Raw genomic sequence first — 15679 nt, forward strand, 5'->3', positions numbered from 1 at the left:
CAGACCATCCTTGCATCTCATCTGCCACCACAGAATCTCCTGTCCGCTCCTCGGATAATGGAGTCACCCACCACTAGGGCTCTGCCCGACGTCGGTCTCGCCGGTTGAGTCCCATCTCTAGGATTAGAGCCACCGACGTGTCCGCCGCTCGGACTGGAAACATCGTCTCCCCGGACAGTTCCCAAGAGGGCGTACCTGTTTTCATTAGGCACAGCCACCTGGGTCTTCTGCCAACCACGATTTCCACCCTTTTTCTCCATCACACACCTTGGTTCTTCCCGTATCCTCGGCGTGACACCTCACTGTAGGTCCTGTCCAGGAAACTCTCATTTTCCCAGATGGCCCTGAGGTCATCCAGCTGCTTCTCCAGTGCCTCAACACGGCCCTTTAGTAGCTGAAGCTGGACGCACTTGCCACAGTTGTAGCAGCCAGAGGCTCCATCTGTGTCCCTGGGCTCCCACATTCTGCAAGCCTCACACTGTCTCATCTGCCTCGACATGTGTTCACCCCGCTCCGCCCTCTTGAGCTTTAGGTGTAGCCTCCTCTCCTCGCCAAAGACTCACACTTCCCTCACAAGGCCGCTCTCGCAGAGCCCTTGCTTATATTGATTGATAAATTGCCTAATTTACCAATTTACAAACCAAATTCTTCAGTTTTAAACTGTTTCCCCCCTCTGACTCACTTCTACCTCTCCTCCTACTCGGGCTAGAGCCAATCACTGCTTTTTCTTGCTTTTCTTTTCTGCTGTTTCTTCAAAATCCACGGGAGCTCTGAGTTGAGTCTCTGTGCTTTGCCTCTCTTTTTAAACAGTTTGCCCCCTCTGACTCACTTCTACCTCTCCTCCCACTCAGGCTAGAGCCAATCACTGCTTTTTCCTGCTTCTCATTTCTGCTGTTTCTTCAAAATCTACGGGAGCCCTGAGTCGAGTTGATTCAAAGCTACGCACAACCGTTGTGTGCATAGTTTTGTGGATCAAATTCTATTAATCATTAGACATCATTTAATTGAGCAGAAAGTGTTTTAATTCAGAAGATCATACGGAGACCATATGATATGGCATTGATGGAACGTTTCCGACTCCAGAAGGCCACTAAATTGAGTTGCATGTCTAGAATCACCTCCACCCACCCCCCATAAAATTCATTGCTAGCATTTAAACTCCTGCACAACTGCTCACGTGAATGGCTCTATTCGCAATATTGTGAAACATGGTAGTTCACATTGGTTTGAGGATTGATTCTGCCAATGAAATTGACCCCAACTATATCCACATGCACACCAAATATCATTGTAGACAATTATTGTTTCAGCTGTTGAACATTTAAATCCATCTTTTAATTGGGAGCAAACCTTTCTCGTGTTGTGGTCTTAATGATAGAGCCCAGGGAGTGTTGTTTGAGCACAGATTGAATTTGCGAGCAAATCATTATTCTGTCCTTGTTTTTGCTTCAGGTTCACATTTGCAATTAATTGATGAACTGTTCCCCTTCCACTGAGATTGAGCAGGTTACTAGTGCTCACGTAATTTCAACATTAGCTTTGATTTTGACCTTTTATAAAGGTTTTGTACTTCACAATCTCGGATTGTTTAAAAACACCACAGACAGCATGGTTCACAGTTTATTTAAGTTTGTTTATATTAAATTAAAAATATATTTTTGACAGATTCATGTAACAAAAAGGAAGAAATCTTCAAATTGTACAGCATAGATGATGGCTAAGCTGTAGGTTGCTGCAATATAACCCAGCTTTAAAGCATCATTCTACTTAAACACTCAAACAGAAGTTAGGAGGCAGGTTTACACTGTGAATGAGCACAGAAAAATCAAAGGCCAGGAATGAACATTGCCATCTGAAAGAAAAGAGCATAAGAAGCTAAACTAGAGGCTGAAGAGAATTATAGCTTCAACGTTAGTTATTGGTATTGTGAATACAGTTATTTGTTTTAAGCTGAGTTCCCAAAAGCTAATTAATAAGACACCAGACATAGAGCTAAGGCTTCCTATAGCTACAGCCGAGCGCAAAAGTTAAAACACCACGTTAACTAGTGCTGAACACATAATCATCAGCAGTTCTACAAGGCTGTGAATTTAAAAAAGCCACAGTCCAAATACATATATATACAAAACAACCCTAAAGGAACAAGTATGCCTCAAATAAAACAATTCCACAAATTAAAAGCAACAGTCTCCCTTATTTACAGATGCATCTAGCCATTTCTTTAACAATCTATAAAAAATACTATTCACATTTTCCGTGTAATGCAGTGAATTCAGTATCAATATTTGCTCAGAGTTTCATTGGTCAACTCTTTATCCTGCAACACAGCAAAGGCCGAGGGAACATACGATGATTTAATCGAAAGGAAACACCACCTTTTTACACAGGGTACCTACAGTGCTTTTTTACAATGCTGTGGCCATCCCAAAAATATATTTTGTCTTTGGAATTTTCCATTCAAACCATTCTGAGTTACTTGTGTAAACACCAAGCTCCAATGCAGAACATGATCCCTTCAATAAAAGGATAAGTATTGCAGACCACGTTAGTGATTGTTAGTCATTACTTCCAGTTTGGAAATATTTAATGAACTGTGAGTTAATGGATTAGGAATTAGGGCAGGATTTACATCAGACAGAATGTAGTTACATTAGACCAAGTTTCTATGCATTACAACAAACAGAGCACATTATCAAACTACTGCAAATTCTCTTGATAACAGCAGGGTTATTTCACCTGCATTTTGTGAGTGAAGGATAGTTATAGAGTAGCTATATGTGCATTAAAGCAATCCAGTCACTTACAGTAACATTGTCTCTGGATGTGAGCCATGTGGGGTATTTCATTAAGATTTGGATTTGGTATTTATTTGGAGCTTTGAGTAGAACATGAATGTTGAGGTGAAGGGGGTGACGGTGCTACGAGAATTTTTTTTTTCTTTGTATGGAAACGCATGCCATTAAGACTCCTTTGGCAGATTTCCCACCCAACAGCCAGTCTCATTGGTAATGTGTATCTGTCATAACTCCAAGTAACCTAATTTGGAGACTGTTGTAAGGTATTAATTATTTTTTACCTACGAGCCATACCAACCAATCAATCATCATGACTGAATACCAGCCCCAACACCAGTGCATTTATCACAGACAATATATAAACTGGAAGCCAAAAAGCCTTAAGACAGAAGAAACTGAATTGTCAAGGGTCAACATGGGACTGCTAATAAGGGCAATGGGAAGCCCTAGCACCTGCCCCCCCCTTACCCTTGCTCTGATAGAAGAGATAGGCCTGGCAGTCAAGGGGGAGTGAAGAGCATCCAAAGTGTTAAAATGTGGATTGGTATCTTGATAATGAATTTCAATTGCATGTTCTTTAAACAAAGAGATCTTCTTATTAAGTTAAAATCATTCACAAATTAATTCAGTTTGTTGGTGTTCCGGATAAATGATCCGGCTTGGGTCTGAATCCCACCATGGCAGCTGTAAAATTTAAATTCCAGTAGTTTAATCAATCAGTCTGAAGAAGAGCCCTGACCCAAAACATCACCTATTCATGTTATCCAGGGATGCTGCCTGACCCACAGTTAGTCCAGCATTTTGTGTCTTGCCTTGATAAACCAGCATCTGCAGTTCCTTGTTTCTACTGGGATTTAAGTACTCTAGGTAACAATAGCTAAAAAACTACTGTCTTGTTATAAACTCCCAACCAATTCACTAATGCCGCTCAGATGTGCCTTCTCGGTTTGGTCTCAATGAGATTCTGGACCCACCCGTTACCTAGACCTTACATGCCTGTGATGTCTGTAGCCTAGAAACACATAAATATAGATACCTGGCTCATTAGGCCCACGATGATAACCCCAAAAGCACTGCCAACAGCAACCATGTGAGGCCACCTTACCCTTCAAAAAGGCACAACAGAGGATGTACTTCCTACGACAGCTGAGGAAGCACAATCCGCCATAGGCCTTGATGGTCCAATTCTACACAGCCATCGTAGAGTCTTTTCTCACCTTCTCCATCATGGTCTGGTTTGGCTCAGCCACCAAGCACGACACCAGGAGGCTGCAGCGAATCGTCCGATCAGCAGAGAAGGTTATTGGCTGCAACCTTCTCTCCATTGATGAACTGTACACTGGAAGGGCCAGGAAGCGAGCAGGCAAGACCATCTCTGACCCCTCTGACCCTGGCCACAAACTCTTTGAATCACTTCCCTCTGGAAGGCGACTCCGGACTGTCAAAGCTGCCACAGCCAGACATAAAAACAGTTTTTATCCACGAGTAGCTCTACTCAACAGCCAAAAATCTGTAGCCTCCCTTTGATCTGGTATTTGTTGGTTCACAAGCTTGATCAATGGTGTTTTATCATTAATGTTTTATTATTATGAATGTGTAGTGTTTTCTGAGTCATTTGTAACTGTCACTGTATGTCATGTTGTTACTTGTGGGCAGAGCACCAAGGCAAATTCCGTGTATGTGAATACTTGGCCAATAAACTTACTTACTTACTTACTTACTTCCACAAAGGACAGAAATCAGAGAAGTATCAAGGTTCACATTTCACAAGTTTAACACAGCAGGACACTGGACTGATAGTGTCTGTGGACAATCAGACTGCTGGTATTCTTTCTACAACAACACAATCTGCCTCAGGCTTCCAAGTAAAACAGTTCATCAGTTTCAATGCACGGAATAAACTCTTGCAAAGATTTTCTGTATTCCGCATGCACTCTATTGAAGTTGATGTGCAATTACCAGCAGTTAAAAATAAACTTATAGCAATATGAAAAAAGATGGATAAAATAGAATCATGGAAAACAATGAAGCTTGCTTTGTACAGATCACTGTGACAGGATAAGCTTGGTATAATGATTTCCTGGTGAACTTGCCCATGTGTAATGTTTGGTGCTAGTGACCTCGGTTACATTATCTAAAGTTCCAAGTTGTCCAATGAGAATCCACCCCAGGTAAATTCACTGTGTGGAGCACTCCTAGATGTTGGGTTGGCTGATCATTCATACACTGCGACACAAAGTCATTCACAATCAAATGTTTTAAATTTCAAAGCCCCATTGTTCACCAGCTCCTTTTAGGCCTCATGTCTGACTTGATACAGCCTAAAAGCCCTGTCCCACGGTACGAGTTCATTCCAAGAGCTGTCCCGAGTTTAAAAAAAATCAAACTCGTAGTAAGCACGGAGAATGAACGTAGTGGGTAAGTCGGAGCTCGGGGACGTCTTTTAGCGGCTCGTAACGTTAACGGCAGATACTCGGCAAGACTCACTAACGGGAGATAAGCACGGGAAAACTCGTGAAGATTTTTCAACATGTTGAAAAATGTCCACGAGAGCCCCGAGTACCGACGAGTGGCCATTATCGTAAATCTCCGAGTTCGAATCGGGGAAAATTCGGTAGAGCTCTTGGAATGAACTCGTACCGTGGGACAGAGATTTTACGAGCTCTGAGATTCCAGCAGTGGGCTAAACCCTAAAGTCTGAATGTCCCTCTATGAACCATCCTCCAATTCTTTAACCCGTCCCAATGAAAAACCCTGTCCTAAAAAAAAGTTGAAGTTAGACACAAAAAGTGGGACAGGCAGCATCTCTGGAGAGAAGGAATGGGGAACATTTTGGGTCAAGACCCTTCTTCAGTTTGAAGAAGATTTGGTTTAAGCAAGCTTCCTAGAATCAAGTAATCCATATCAAATGATGTTTACTAATCACTTCACACAGCCTCACAGAGTGTTGATTGTATCCTCAATAAAATTCTAAAGCCAATATGTTTCATGTATATCAGTTTGAGATCTACAGGGAGCTAGGGCCCATCTGAACTTCAAGAAAGAATGAACAGCAGTTGGCTCTCATTGTGAAAATATTACCTAAGTCTTTGTTCACATTATCCCTTCATGCTGTGTATTAACTTTAAACAAAATAATAAGGGAGACATTTTACCAAAAACGCAAGAGAAAACTTTAAACCAGTTGTCTAAATCAGGCAGATACAGACAACTATTGTGGTTGGACCTTGATCTGTTCATATTGTAGCTTTCCCGGGTCCTCCTGGCGGTCTGCTCAGGACTAGTGTGTTGTGGACACCACATCTGATGTATAAGTCAATTATCTGTCCAGTCCCCAGTTCGAAGCGCGATTAACCTCTGCACAATAATGCTCCCATTGAAACTGCAAGCAGTTAATATTTAACACGTCGACTGCAGCTTATCACATCCCAAGGATCCCTCACAGTGATTCACAGTGGAATGAATCATATAATAGTATGGTTAAGGTGACCTTGATAAAATGATCTTCTGGCCAGACTTTCATACAGGCATCAGATTGTTGAAAACAGTGATTATATGAAAAGCCAGGCTGTGCACAGGAACGGTATATACAAACTCTTCTCTATACATCAATAATATTCCTCTCTGGAATTAAATGTGCCTCTTGTAAATTGAATTTGAGAACCCGATGTTTTAGTCAGGCTAAACGATACATTAACTAATGCTGTCAAAGCATTTCTAAACTCAAGGCAGGATGATTGATTATTAATAGTTCCAGGGAACATTGAATTCTTTGAGGTTGAAGCTCAAAGGAGAGGGAAGTGAAAGGCCACCAGAGAATGGATACTGATGGAATTTTGATTGGGTGGAGGTGTTGTTGCTGGGGAATGCCACCAATTGTGCTTACACACCACACCGCCCCTCCCATTCACCTTTCTTACACCAGGCCAGCAAGCTTGCAGTAATGTCATTACCATCTCCGTATGGAGATTTCCCTCACTACTGTGATACTCAGACACAAAGGCCTATCCCGAGGAACACCCCCATGTTGAAATAAAAGAAGATGTATCAAAGAGGGAAGATACAATTGCCCAAAGATGGACTTTCTATCACTGGGATGGAAAAAAGACGCTGACAAATAGGCAAGGCATTGAAGGTTGGCATGAATGGATTGGGCTGAAGGGCCTGATTCTGTGTTGTATAACACTATAACAACCTACTGTGGTGACATTCTGTGGGAAAAAGACTAGATTGGAAAAGGAAGCAGGTTCTTTGTCTCATACCAACACAGAAATCACTGGTTGGACTCTGCTTCTGGCTGTAGACCTGATCACTCTCTTACTCAAGATTGGGGTTAGAGGATCCAGAACCAGTGTCACAGTTGGAAGTCAAAGGATGTGACATTTATGGGTGGGATGAGGAGGCATTTCTTCACCCAGAGGTTGGTGAAGTTCTGATAGTCTCTACTACAGAAGCTTGTGGTGGCCAAGTCACAGAATATATATAAGAAGTCAGATAGATTTCTAGGCACGTCATCTATGGGTAAAGGGGAGAGAATGGCAATATGGTATTGGGATAGGGGACCATCCATGATCACATTGACTGATATAGTAGTGTCATAGGGCTGAATGGCCTCCTCCTCCTGCTACTGGCTCCTATGTGCCCGTGCATCATGTATTAACCAGAACGTCAGAGGAAACAGAGAGATGACATATGAGATGTTATGACCTACCAACATATCAAGGGGTGAAACGTTACTGGACCTGATGGGAATGTTGAGAGGAGGTTACAGTAAGATCAGCTGTGATCTTATCGAATAGGCTAGCAGGCTCAAGGGACAGCGTGGCCTACTCCTGCTCTGAATTTGAATGCTTTATGTTTACGTGTAGATAGAGAACAAGGAAAGTTTCTTGACGCAGTAGTTCCACGCACTTATTAATAGCCGCTGCTTAACACCACATGAAGGCCACTCAACCCATCATGCTTGTACTGACTCTCTGAAAGTCCTATCCAACAAACCTCACTGTAATTAAGTCTGACCCATAACTCTGCAAAGTTCTTCAAATCTGAAAAACAGCCATAGTTAGTGTCAGATGTCCCCAGTCAGGTTACAATTGCACTGTCATCTAGAACTACAGTTATTGCTGTCAGTTTCTGTATGACGTTTCCATCGTATGTATCTGTACTTACAATTGCTTAGAAAAAAGATACATTCTATTATACATGTCGTCTATGCAGAATGCTGACAATAGCTCCTGATTTTGACCATGACAAGATATGCCACTTAATGTGTGACAAAACCTCAAGGAGTTGGATCCATTTGACTGCGTTTCCATTATGTGCAGTGTTCCCCAGGTTAGATCGCTCTAGTAATCAATTCTGGATCAATCTGTGCCCATTGGGAAATTATTCCGGGAGCTTCCATGTGTGATTCACCTCAACGCAGTTGACATTTTCCTTGCATCAGCCCGCACACCCAATGATGTCATTGCTCGTGCAGTGGCTGTTGTCACGGTTACTGAAATAAATTCATGCATAAAGGTGTAACATTGTTTATCAAATTCAAAACTCAAGAAGCAATCCGATAACAAATTAGCAGAGTGTTGAGTTGACGGGTTCCCAGTGTGACATTAATATTTAACTCACAGTTTCGGCTGGACTTATTTTTCATTACTGTGACTACTCTTGGCTTTCATTTTATGCGGCATTTCCATGTTATGCATCTCAGTACACGAAGCTGTCATATCGGTTAGATTATTCTATTCATACCTCACGGAGGCATGGGCCGTTCATAGAATTGGGCATGACTGGGGCATGAGATCAAGATTAAACACAAAATGGAGATCGTTGAGCTGCCTAACCATGGAATTTTTCTCACCTCTGTGGCTGCCATTGGGAGAGATCTTTGTCCACCTTCCCAGCAGTTAACATGGTAGGAATGTGGCAGTAGAAGGCTCTATGTATGGCTTGTGATGGGAACCCAACAAATCCCCTTTCTCACTGTGTGAACTGCTGCAAAACCTTTTTTAAATTTCAACCTGATTTTCAAAGCCTCTCACTGTCAGACAGCACTTACAAGATTGTTCAACGCAGAGATGACCACTTTTGAGTTTCTACCCCACCATTTTGCTGTCTTTATATGAGTTATTAAATCTCACATAAAGTCACTGGTGTACATGACAAACCAGTCACCATATGGCCAGCTGGCCCGCAAACCAAACCCATGCAGTGACCTGAATCTCCTCAGCCCCATTCATCTTTAGTTTAAAGAGGAGATTTTTCAACCTTTGAGTATCCCCGGCTTATCTCCCATTGGAGACTGCGATATGTTTTAATGACTGATATGCACCCAATTTGATCAAAACATTTAAATGCAGGTTAAATAAGGTGTCTAGGCCCTGGGACAAAAATATTAAGCAATGGTTAGCATCATAATAGGATAAAACAACAATCCTTTGAAGCACTTAACGACAAATTGTTGACAGAATCGACTGACCTAGATTGTAAATAGACATTGTGTTCTTTTTCATGTTCAACACTATTGCAGCACTGCCTTTGGGAAAACTTGCAATGTGGTGTTTCCGGAGAGCAATGCTATAGAGCCAAGCAGTAATCAGTCATGTAATTTCCGATTAACCTTGTGGCTTTGGTAAAGAGCGAGCAATTACTCTAACACTGCAGGGAAGGACACCTTGAGATACCAGCACTTTATCATTTCCAGAAAAAAGATATCAATGGGCTGATTAGCTGAGTTCACTCACATTCCTTCACTTCTTTCTGTGAAGATATGCAAGCTTCGGTAATGCTGGGGAACCTTGCAGGTGCAATTGCCTGAGTCAGCCAGTGTGTGTCAACTCTGCGCCAAGCTGTCTTGCTTTCTTTCCTGACTGAATGCAACCAGTGACTGATTGGCCAGCTTCAGTTAGTACAGGACTTCTAGCTTCACCTCTCTGATAAGATCCAGCCTGCCTCTTGAACTCCTGTCCAACTGGCTAAAAAAAAGTGTATCTTTTTAATACGTGTTGTTCTGGTGGCCCCATTGCTGACTGAATGAGTTCATGTCTTCGTGCCAGTGACGGTAAAGCAACACTGGATGAGACGTAATAAAAGCAGCATAATCATGACATTTACAATATCAACCTTAGTAATAAACACAATTGGCATAAATGATGTGTGCTTATCAAAGACAAAACAAACCCCTTCCATTAATTATTCAATTACAAAACTGTTCTCTCAATCTATTATTTAGAATTAAGAATGGCACTACTTTCCAATTTTTTCAAAGGTTATCCATTATTAAACTGTATTTAAGTACAAAAAAGAATTGAGAGATCTGCTACATAATAAAGCCACCTTCAAAATGAAGCCTGCTATAGTGTTCAGGTAAATAGTGGGTATAGGGGTGGAAAGGGGTCAATCAACAATGAGATGTGCTTGCTTCAGGGCCAGTAGTCAGGTCAGGCCCATCCAGGTTAGTTCCATTGTCAATTGTTGAAAAAATTTACTACATGGGGTGCCATGCCAGCGTACCAATTTAGAGGATTCAACCTGTACCAGATATTGAGATGTTAGCATGATCCTCCCCCCCAAAAAAAATTCATACCTTAGTGTTACTGATGGACTGAGTTTGTGGATTTTCACCCTAATTAGAGGGTTATGTTTGGTTGGACAAACAATATTTGAGAATTAACCCTCAATTTGAACACTCCCGGAGCCATCCACACCCACCCTCCTCCCCATCCCCCCATTTACAGGCTATTGCACTCTGTTCCTTGACCATAACTTTCTGAATCATCTTGTGGAAGGTCCAAAAGAAAACTCAATCCCAAAGATCTACATTTTTGGTACTTCCACAGCAATCCTTCATTTTTCAGTTTATAACCATATTGCTTTGTAACGGGTGTCAGTTCCGAAGCTTCGAATTGGACTAGGGCTGAATTCTAGCAATCCAACTCTCCTTCAGTTCAGACAAAGTTTGTCAGTACTAAGACCTCAGACATATTCCTTCCAGTTATCATTGAGGATACCAGTTTCTAGTTTGATGAGGAGGTCCAGTGAAGCTGGAATCCCAGGAGGTGTGAGGTTACACCACTGTGTTACGCTGTCCATATGAAGGCAGTACAGTCCCTGGCTTTAGTGAGAACTCTGAAAGATACTCAGGGTTCTCTGCCACGATGGGTTTGATGCGTCCATTCTGCTTGTAAAAAAACTTTGTGCCGTACTCGTGCAGGTACTCAGGATTGTGCATGGTACCTTTGGACAGGTAACTGTGGTTCCAGTAGTCAGGGTTATCAAAGGCCTTGTCAACGTTTTCTGATATGGCAATCTTGTCCTGTAGGTATTCTGGGTTCTCGACCACATTGACAAACGTATTGAGATAGAGGGGTTCGTTCACGTACTCGTCCTCCGTGGTCTGCGGCCCCTCTGGGACATTGTGGTACTCCGGGTTATCCAGAGCATGGACGTCACCATTTTTCCGAAGAGTCACAAATGGGTTCTCCTCCACCGGGTTCAAGAACTCTGCGAAAGAATCAATGAAACCATTATATCTTTTGTACAGAGGAAAAGAGATTTGTAATTCCTGAACTCCATTCAAATTCCAAACCACCAATAAATTATTTGGATGAGTGCAATCCAAACAACTCCCAGGGGGCTCATCCTCACCCAGGGCCAGACAGTCCATTTGGGCGACACTGCCTTCACCAACCTAAGGAGTGAGTACTATCTACACATTACATTGCAGATACGACACTGGCTATTCTGACGGCACTTCCCAAACCTGGGACATCCGCCACCAAGGATGAGAACAACACGCACATGGAAAACCACCACCTACAGGGTCCCCTCCAAATCACACACCACCTTACCCCAGCTGCCCATCCAGCTTTACCGATTTCTCCAGCATTCCATATTGCACTGAGCTAAGAGGCTGGACACACTTCACGCTGGTAATATGATGATGATTTGGATGAGAATATCAAGGTATAATTAATAACTTTGCAGATGACACTAAAGGAGGTGGTATCAAAGATAATGAAGATGGCTAACAAAAATTACAGCAGTGTCTTGATCAGCTGGGCAAGTGGGATAAGGAATGGCAATGAGGTTTAATGCAGATAAGCGTGAGGTGTTGTCATCCAGTGCAGGATCTTCACAGTGAATGATAGGGCCCTGGGGAGTGTTGTAGAGCGATCTAGGAATACAGATGCATAGCTCCCTGAAAGTGATGTCACAGGTAGGTAGAGTGGTAAAGAAGAGGCTTTCATCAGTCAGGGTATTGGGTATAGAAGTTGGGACGTTGTGTTTAGTTTAGTTCATTATTGTCACGTACCGAGGTACAATGAAAAGGCTTTTTGTTGCATGCTGTCATGTCAGCAAAATTACAATCAAGCCATCCACAGTGTGCAGGTACAGGTTAAGGAAATAACGTTTAGTGCAAGAGTAAAATCTGATACATGTTGTACAGGAACTTGGTGAGGCCACATTTTGAGTACTTGTTCAGATTTGGTCACCCTGCTGTAGGAAGGATGTTGTTAAGCCAGAAAGAGTGAAGAGACGATTTACAAGAATATTGCCAGGACTTGAGGGGCTGAGCTAAGGGGAGAGGTTGGGCAGGCTAGGACTTTATTCCTTGGAGTGCAAGAGACTGAGGGATGATCTTATAGAGGTATATAACATTATGAGGTGGAATAGTTAGGGTGAATGCAGTAGGTGGTGGGTATATGGCACCAGGTGTCAGCGGCGATCGTTGAGGTAGGTACTATCATGGCATTTAAAAGACTCTTGCACAGATATATGGATAGGAAAGATTTAGAGAAATATTGGCCAAATGCAAGCAAACAGGACTAACTTAAATGGGACATATTGGTCATCGTGGTCGAGTTGGGCCAAAGAACCATTTTCTGTGCTGTATGACTCTATGACACTTGTAACTGGGACATCCAGAAGACCCCGTTCAATGGAATGGAGTCACTGACCTTCACTTGGAGAGCAAATGAAGCTGAGTGGTTTGTTCTGTTTTTACTTTAATTTATGTTAGTGCTTCTGATTAATTCAGTTTGGTTGAATGTGCATTTAAATGAATGAATTGCTTTTTAATTATAATTTATTTACTGATCTATATATATAAATTACATTTTTTTTTCAACTCTCACGATCTTCAATGATCAAAGATTCAGAGAGAATGTAGAAGGCCTTGGACTGGTATAGATTCCAGGAGGCTTGTGGGATGGTTGGGGGCAGGGCATTAGTCTCCACCACCTGAGGCCAAGTTGTCATTCACGTCCTTGAAGATTGGTTGAAGCGTCAAGGCCGGCAGGAATTAGGGAGTTGTGTGGCCACGAATGGGAGGTGCGATCTCGGGCATCAATTCAGATTGAAGCAGCAATTAAACCTTGAGCTGTGCACGGCACCAGAGGTGGGAAACGCAGTGTTTGTCAGGGTGTCTCCACCATCTGAAGGGAGTGAGAGACTGGAGGATAGCTTGGTGCAGAAAACGGGCGAGGCAGCAGATGACCTTGGGGACAAGGACACGGATTTTATGCGTTGCTGATCTGTGAACTGTGGATGAAGGATGGGCGGCTGTGATGAGTTGGGACAAGAGCAGCAGAGGTTTGGAGCGATGCAAAGTCTGGTTAAAGGTGTGAGGGTGGCAGGAGACTGCTGGAACTGGTAACGGGAGCAGGGGCGGAGGTGTCTGCTGCTGACTGGTGGCACAGTAGACAGCGCATGGGCAAACCCAGCAGCAGGGCTACAGCAGCCTGGCTAAGCCTCCATCAGCACCAGAGAAAAAAAGTATCAGAGTTTACTGCAGGAGTGACAGCCACACATCTGGTCCTTCTGAAGTTAAATCTGTAAGTTTCAGTTCTTTTGGTAATTGGTGGTGAAAGGCATGAAAATTCAGAAAAAAACAAGCATCTGCTTGAGTCTCTGCACATCTCACACTTCCTTTCATTGTCACCAAACCTTTCCCCCCTTATACCACTCAAATGGCAACAGGTTTTATATCTGCCGCTCTCTGAACAGATTGGGTTTCCCTTGACTTTCCTGCTGAGTGGATTTTTCTCGTTCATTGGTACACGGATTCCCCAGAAGTGAAGATATTGTTCCAAATCTGCCTTTCTGAAAATGACATTGAGCTGGGCTCTCTGCAACAGCACTGGGTTGAGCAGCATTTGTTGGTGGAGGGAGGTGGTCAGCATTTCAGGCTGAAACTCTACATCAGGACTCCTTTCCCTCAGATGCTGCTAAACCCCTTTGGGTTCTTCCAGCACATTATTTATTGCTCCAGATTCCAGCGTGTGTTCAAACGTTCATAAGGTGTAAGAGCAGAATGCCATTTGACCCATCAAGTCTACTCTGCCATTTAATCATGGCTGATCTATCTTTCCCTCTCAACCCAATTCCCCTGCCTTCTCCCCTTAACCCTTGACACCCGTACTAATCAAAAATCTCCGCCTTGAAAATAACGGCCTCCACAGGTGTCTGTGACAATGTATTTCACCGTTTCACCACCCTCTGACTAAAGTGTCTAAAATGAGCTGGATTCAGTCTGCCACCCAGTCTCACCATCCCTGATATCCTGTGACTGCGTCCAGTACAGCGCAGGATGAGCTGTCCCATTCCCACTGGAGGCCACGGCATCGTCTTCAGAGAGACCAAGCCTTAGGAATTAGAGAGACCCTGATCGATCCTGACTGGAGGCCAAGCGAGGGCTTAACTCTCGGGTGGTGTATATAGTGTAAACATATGACTGACATTTATAAATCATTAAAGTCTACTAAATGAATAAACATAAAGATGATCTCAACTAATAATTAAATTGACAAATTACCAATTGCATAAAAATAGGTTTCACAAAAATGTACAAAGGATTAATTGGATAGGCAGTATAGACAGACTGTGTGAAGCAATCAGCCTGTGCTGCCTTTTATGTTCCCATTGAGCTTCTTTTCATCAAGCATCCTCCCTCTCCATCAGTGTGACCCTTTATTTCTTCTCCCTCAAGTGGTAACCTTTCTCCTGGCTCTTTGGGTACATCATTTTTCATGAGTTCTTGGAGACTCTAGTTACATTCTTCTCCAAAGTGAAAAGATTCTCTCTCTCTTCACTCAAACAAACTTATAATCGTTAAAAGACCTCCATATGTGTATCGCTCAGGCTTCCTCCCAGTCCATTCATCTTTCCCTGAGAGGTGAACCTCACAGTCTGAACCTACCCTTACCCTCTCAGCCTCCAGGATGCGAATCGCCTGTAGTGAATGGGGTTCCTGATCTTATGAACGTCCGGTCAGTGTGGGTCATAGAGGTGGATTTGCAGGCGTTGCTGGGGAAAACCTGTAGCATTGGGCACTCCACATAGACCCTGACAGGTCCATCACACTTTCACCATGTCAGGTTCTAACTCTCCTAGTCTTCCCCAATTTTCTGTGGGTTGGCATACGTCTGGGACCTACTTGCCTGGGAACGGTAGCATTTTGGTGGTTCTGAGACAGTGCAACGTCAAAGACCTCAACAGTCTCCTGCTGAGAAGCGAGCCAGCTTGCTTCCATCTTCTCTGGGAGGCACCTTCCCCTGTGCCCCTCTTCCTGAATACTGAGCACTGTAATGAGGGTCGGGTTCCAACAGGCTTCTGTATACGTCCAGCATAAATCTCCTTTGAATTCTAGCATTGAAGCCTCATGCATTGCATTGTGTGTGGCTCTGCATTTTATGTAAATGATCCCTCAGATTTTGGGGGACCCTAACCCTGATAATGAACAGGGATGCACTTACTACAAAGTTACATTCTGAAATAAAGCATTGCATCACTAACAAATTCGACTTTCATAGAATTGTGGAAAAAACAGAGAGTTATTTGGCTGGCGAGAATGTGCTGTCTCCCAATTCAAAAAAGTTGAACAGACGG

The 15679-nt window shown here is 43.0% G+C and overlaps 1 protein-coding gene across 4 annotated transcripts in view; it reads right to left on the reverse strand.

Annotated features, from left to right (window-relative positions):
- Positions 1–1610: 1610 nt before the first annotated feature.
- LOC129698887 (receptor tyrosine-protein kinase erbB-4-like) overlaps positions 1611–15679 on the reverse strand; it is an 804589-nt gene continuing 790520 nt past the window's right edge. For all 4 annotated transcript variants that reach the window (XM_055638279.1, XM_055638280.1, XM_055638278.1 and 1 more), the window contains one exon: positions 1611–11293. In XM_055638279.1, the coding sequence (XP_055494254.1) occupies positions 10857–11293 (437 nt within the window). In that variant the 3' untranslated portion in view covers positions 1611–10856. The remainder of the gene's footprint in view (positions 11294–15679) is intronic.

This window comes from Leucoraja erinacea, chromosome 7 (assembly GCF_028641065.1).
Source record: "Leucoraja erinacea ecotype New England chromosome 7, Leri_hhj_1, whole genome shotgun sequence".
Lineage (NCBI taxonomy): Eukaryota > Metazoa > Chordata > Chondrichthyes > Rajiformes > Rajidae > Leucoraja > Leucoraja erinaceus.